Raw genomic sequence first — 6,775 nt, 5'->3', positions numbered from 1 at the left:
TTTGATTTGTATAAAAAAAATTTTCAATTTTCTTATTAGTAATTATTAATTTATATAATATTTGGGATCTATAAATAGTTAAGGAAAATTTTTGAAACGTATTAAATTATTATATTATCGAAATTATTATTTTAGCACTATAGACCTAAGAAGGGACCAAGAAATTTTATTATTTTAGCAAGTATTAATTTACCGATGTTCTACTGTAATTGTTTTAGCACCTTTCCAGATGCCAGAATAACTCATACCAACATTCATGAATTATAAAGCATTTTATTTAAGGAGCTTATATAGTAAAATTCAGAACATCTTACTGACAGAACTGAGAAATATCAACAGAAGAGCATAACTATACAAATTTATCAGCAGCATGATGTTAGATATTATCGTCAGAGAATATCAGATGGAATTATTAACATTGGCAGGAATACGAGAAAAAAGGAAGTAGCATAACTAAGACCATGGAAGAAAATAAGATTAACGAGTTAAATTAACTTAGGCTAAGGCAGAATCTGGGTCCCGAAGGTGTTCTCCCCACTGTATGTAACATAGAGAAATCCATCTTCATCCTTCTTATCGTCATATATCGTGGACATTATTGCACCTGTTAGAGCCACACAGCAGCAAAGAACATAAACCCATTCGTTATTTGATCATCACCATTTACCTTTGCAATGCCTTGATACTACCCAAATGACAGCTGACTAAATACAAATTTTGATAGAGAGATTGATACCTGTTGGAGGGAGGACGTTATCCACAAAGATGAAGATTGCTTTCTCTGCACTCAACTTGATCCTCTTTCGGATCACATAGACAAATTGCCCAACAGTCAAATCAGCTGGGACTAGATACCTGTATAATAATGAAAAAGTTTTATATAATCAAACACATCAGGTACTGAAGGTCGATAAGTGTTGCAGATAAAAGAAATCAATTTTATGAATTTGCAGTAAATAATACAGATGTACAACCACATCTGAAGCAAAAGACAGAAGATCAGAGCCAAACTAGCGACCACTTACTTTTTCTTATCAATATTTGGAATCTCACTTCGCTCAGCTTTCTCCACAATCACCTGAAATAAAAAATGTAAATGTTCATATGCAAAGCCAAATTGAGATTCCGTGGTTATCGATAACGACGTATAAGCATTGAATGAAGCATGAACCAGAGGTTTGAAAGCCCAAAACTTGACAGCCAAAGACACTGGCCACGGAAATCAGACCACTTAGCGGCTAGAGCACTGTAATGTATTTAAAGCAAGAGATGAGGCGCACATTGTGTTCCAGTTCATATATCATATACGATCAGTCAACAAACAGAAATGCAAGCCTTTAAGATAAAGCTATCTGTTTTATGCAAAAGAAAACTAAGATATCCTAACAAGATATATGATTTCCTTTAAAGATGGTCAATACAGGCTCACACAGAATCATGGTTGAAGCAAACGGTGATCATTGGCATCAAAACCAACTTCTGAGACTAGGATTCACCAAATCCTTGTATATTTGTACTCGCATTTATTACTTTAAATTCTAGTTAATAATGTAAGAACCAAAATTGGAAATCCAGGAAGCAGTAAACAAAGTGTTATTAACTCATTATAACTTACTAGACTCGCTAATAATTAAGACTCACACTGGAAATTCATGATAGATTTTAGGTTATGAAGCACACCAAAAATTCATGATAGATTTTAGGTTATGAAACACACCAAATAAAGAAACAAACAATTTAAGACTTCAATGCTCCAGAAGTCCACAGTAACGTCTACACAGGCCTTGCAAAATACACGATTCCAATAATACATGTCCGAGGATTACATAGGCAATGGAGCAGCAAATTCCCCCGGTCTGGCAAGTCCTATCTAACCCATCTACTTATACTTATTATAGACAAGCAAGTCAACCAAATAATAGATAGCTAAAGAAAAAATCAAAACGATTTTAATAGCGTAATTCGTACTGGAACTCTGTCTGGGTATTTCTCCCTGATTCTAGCAGCCTCGGCTCTTCTCTTTTCTGCAATAAGAATTAAAAAAAAAATTTATGTCAGATAACGAGGAAGAAAATCCACAGATTCTGATACCAAACTACATAGACAGCCAAAATAAGTGTCCAGCAAACAACATACATACCAAGGTCATGTTCTTGCTTGAAGTAACTTTTCGCCATTGTAATCGGAATTACTGCAAAAAAAAATAAAAAAAATAAATAAGATACCCACACAGTAAGAATAATATCGACAACAAAGATGAAAAATTCTAGTGGAAAAATTAATTACGATCATCGGATTTCAAGACTTCAACAACAACCAAAAAAAAAACTAAAAAACAGAAACCCAATAAACAACAGTATGATCACATCAAAACCTACAAATAAAAGCATTTTTTTTTTTTGCAAACCCACTGTTCTAATCATGCCCATAAATCATTAAATAAAAAATACAAGAAAAAGGGGGTTATGGTAGAATCCAAGAGAACTAAAAATTGTAATCTTCATAAACAAAAAATACTGGAACATAATCAATCAAATAATAATCATCACTAATAAAAATTGATCAGAAGCAAAAAGAGGAGATCATCGGCTGTTAAGGGGAAAACAAAGTCTAACCTGGTATTTGGGGAAAGGGGGTAGAACACAGAGAAAACTAAAGCCGGTGAGGGATTGAAGAAGATAACAACAAAGAATGGCGCCTTTAGATGCTTTCTTTTTCTTGTTTATATCTCTTTGTTTAATGACTAGTATTATTTTCGATAGGTTTTGGTCTCCTCTTATACGTCACTGTGTCCCATCAATTCACGTTTCCTCAATCGATGACTCTATCCTAAATCCCTAATCTATTGTATCTGTCAATTGTCAATTTTATCCTCCTGGGGCCTATCACAAAGGCCATTTGTATTGTGGTAGCATTACGGGATGGGCATGTTCTTCTAATCAAATCTAGATTGTTTTATTCACTAAATCCTGTTTAAACAAATAAAATCGCACTTATTTGCTAAATCAGGATTTTGTTTTTTGTATTTCTTTATGTTTTCAATAAATATTTTCTCTATAACAATTCTTTGTTATATGACGTTTCAATTCGCTATTAGAGCGATTTATCATTGCCCTTTGGGTTTTCTAATGGATTCTGATGATATATTCAAGTACACCTTCAAAGATGACCAATTCTGGCGTGACGATGATCTAGATTCTTACGAAGTTGATCAATGGCTACTGGGATGGGTTGTAATAATGATATTTGGAGCAGATCATTTCTTTTATGAAGGATTATATCTTAATGAAGAAGAAGTTTTTAAATGGTTGAAGTCTAATGAGAAGACCATTGTTTGGATTACATCATTTATCTTTTTGATCAACTATTATGTACAATTGTTGTATTCAGAAATTGGGATACATTATATTATGTATTTTTATGTTGTATTATTATGATGTACTTGAATTCATGATTACAATCGGTGGAACGGTGATTCTCCACCACTATGTATCCCTTCAAACCTCAATTTTAATGAGGTAATTTAATAAATTATGGGTTTCAGGTTTGAAACCCATCTTTCCTTCAAAAAATAAATAAAAATAACTTCTACATATTAATACAAATCATAGTCCCAATTTGGGAAATCTTACTTTGATCAACCTCTATATATTAATAACCTCTATATATTAATAATTTTTTGCTTGTCCAGGAGTATTAATATACGAAGGTTCTGTTGTATATGGAACTTTTTTTTATCATTGAGTTGAGAATCAGCTTTAAAATTAAGGCAAGTAGAATGCACCCATCAATTGCTTAATTTGATGGCCAAGGCATTAGAAAATCTTAAAAAATGTTCACTTGGGATCGTCTAGGATGTGCATTTACAATGGCTTGTGCATGAGCCCAGGAATTTGTATGTATATATAGCCGAATCCAAAATCTCACGGATGAGTATGAGTCTCTCAACTCTAGCAATGACTGTCCTGTGTTGCCCATTCATACTGTTGGTACATTTCCAGGGACAAACTTGAATTAAAAAAGTGCCAGGAGAGAAAAATAAAACAATGACCAATTATAATGATGATGATAATGAGAATCTTTTTTCTGAAAAGTAATCGCACTGAGAATGATTGGTTGATATAATCATTTTATTAATGGAATGGAAATTTGACTTTGGTTTGCTTGGGGAAAAAGTTCAACAAAACATAAACAAAAACAAAGGCAGTGTCTTTTTATGTAATTTTTAGAATGGGTACTACTAGTTTTGGTTAGGTAAACCATGACTTTTTCAATGGCATTAACAATCCTAGTTAGCAATACGGTGTACCCGGAACATTCGGGTTGTCATACATACTTATATTATTCGTTTTGACGGAAGGTAAATTCAGCACTATTTGGCTAACCATTTCTAATTCGGGAATAATTTGGAACGGTATATGTAAGGACAAAGAAATCCATATGAATCAAATCAGATGATGTTTTAGTGGCATTGTTTTGTGATGACCTATGTTGAACTCTTGCTTGTTTGCCTTTTTGACTAGCACCACAGACACCATCGACCTTAGTATTGAATTTGGGCACTCCCCTGACAAGTTCTTTGTTAACTATCTTTCCAAATAAGCGATAATTGATGTGACCAAAACGCTAATGCCAAAAGTGCGTAGATTTCACCTTGGTCAAGTGCAACACCGACTAAACTGAATATCTAAAAAATAACAGTTATTTTTGCCACAAATGCCATGAAAAATCACTTTTCCAGACTTGTATTCAATGTCACATCTTTTAGCATGAGCACAACTTTATGTCCCTTGTCACAAATTTGACTAACAAAAAGAAGATTAGCCGCCATACCTTTGACGTAAACAACATCATGAAATTCAGGCACTCCAGGAAGTTTGATGTTTCTCTTTTCTAATATGGCAACAACTCTCGTCTCTAAAGGTTACAGGTCCTCGTTGAAATTGTCCGCGTTCACGAACCATGAAAGGTCACTTGTCATGTGTTAGCTACAACCACTATCGAGAAAATACTAAAAGGGAGAACTGAATTTTAAAGCAAATGCTCCCATGCTAACATTACGCTTCCCCTTTTCAGGATATCTTGTCAGATTCTTTTTAAGTCTTCTGACATTAGAAAGAAGCTTTTAAGCCTTTTTGAGAAGATCTTTATCAATCTTTATCTTTTGTAGGAAGAGCTTGCAGGTTTGTTGATAATGCTATTCGAGGGTTTGGATGCTTTTTTTTTTTCATGTTTCAAATCCACAAGAGCTTTTTCCAAGGAAGTTTTTGAATCAACTAACATGACAACAATTTCCTTGTTTATACGGATTTGATCCTCCAACCTTTTTGAAGAATACTCTCTCTTTCAGATCCTTCTCGAATTAACTCACAACGACAAAGATTATCGATAACTTTATTCAAATTAGTGCACAAATTATGGTTGATAGTTTCTAGATACACTCAGAATTTGTATATAGACTGCTCCTATCAAAGCAAGGGATCATCATGTCGCTTGTTATACCGTAGTGCATAGACATACACTGATAGCAATTGAAAAGAAGAGGGTACCAAGTACATCACCAACTTTTTCGTTTGATCGGAGTATGAACCTGTGTAGTACTTTAACAATTAAAAGAATAAATTTAAATACGGAAAAGTAAAAGACACACACATAAGAATTTTGTTAACGAGGAAACCTACACCTGCAGAAAAACCTCGGGACCTTGTCTAGCTTTGGACACCATATTGTATTAAACCACTACAGACACTAGGCTACTATCAGACTTTTGAAGTTAATACTGAATTAGTCCTCCAAGAAATTCATTCAAAGTCATGTTCCTTATGCCTCTTGAACTCGCAAGATTCTTCACACTGGTTTGCTTAGCTGACGTCCTTTACAACCTAAGAGTTGCTTCAACCTCACTGAAGACGTTTGATACAAATATGCCTCTAACAGACAAGCCCATTTTATTTTGATTTTGATTTTTCAACCTAGGTTTGGAAATATGTTTGCAGTATACAAAGTACGGAAAACCTCACGAATTCGAAACACTTACACTCAGTTAGCTAAGAATCCTGGATTACTAACCACATATCAAGAACAGTCCAAACAAATCATAGAATAGTTTAGATATCTATCTTGAAGAATCACAAAGTTTGAGACCAAGAAAACTTTTTGATTTATATCTCGTTCCTGATCCAAGATTATGAAAATCTCAAAGATCAATAAGGACAAGATTCGAATACAATAACTTTCAGGTAAAAGGTAGTATGATCGGGCTTCATCGTAAGTGAAGTCTTCAAAGTCGTAACCTAATTATGTTTCTCATAAGAAACATAGGTTATAGATGACGACTGCAGCTTAGCAATTGGGATACAAGAGCACCAGAGATTGAGAAAACCAGTTGCAAGAGCCTCTCTATTTATAGATTTTCAAGGCTCTAAGTAGATTTGAATTCAAGCTAAGATGCCTTGTGATCCAGGCAACCACTTTCTCAGTTTATATAAAATTCTTATTAATTAGGAATTCATGTAAGCATGCGAGAAGTCTGCCTTGAAATTACACAAAAGAATATGCTTGATGGTCCAGGGTTCTGAAACCATGCACAATGATGGTTCATAACGACTCAGTATCCTTTGTACTTATAAGCACATAATGGTATTTAATAACACTCAAGACTAATCAAAGATCCACAAGAACAAAGTGAATGAAGTTATCTAAGAAGTGTCTATGAGAATTGTAGCAAAATCAAACCTAAATTTATGCCTCCCAGCTGGGGGGGGGGGGGAGGGGG

The 6,775-nt window shown here is 34.1% G+C and overlaps 1 protein-coding gene across 1 annotated transcript; it reads right to left on the bottom strand.

Moving 5' to 3' along the window:
• Positions 1-253: 253 nt before the first annotated feature.
• LOC113302412 (autophagy-related protein 8f) lies at positions 254-2,773 on the bottom strand. Its single transcript, XM_026551314.1, has 6 exons — positions 2,616-2,773; positions 2,141-2,191; positions 1,969-2,024; positions 1,026-1,078; positions 737-855; positions 254-604 (listed from the first exon to the last, which is right to left on the bottom strand). The coding sequence occupies exons 2-6, from the start codon at positions 2,175-2,177 to the stop codon at positions 501-503; spliced, it is 369 nt and encodes a 122-aa protein (XP_026407099.1). The 5' UTR covers positions 2,178-2,191; positions 2,616-2,773; the 3' UTR covers positions 254-500.
• Positions 2,774-6,775: the final 4,002 nt, after the last annotated feature.

Source organism: Papaver somniferum, chromosome 8, assembly GCF_003573695.1.
Source record: "Papaver somniferum cultivar HN1 chromosome 8, ASM357369v1, whole genome shotgun sequence".
NCBI lineage: Eukaryota > Viridiplantae > Streptophyta > Magnoliopsida > Ranunculales > Papaveraceae > Papaver > Papaver somniferum.
This window is presented reverse-complemented; position numbering and strand designations above follow the sequence as displayed.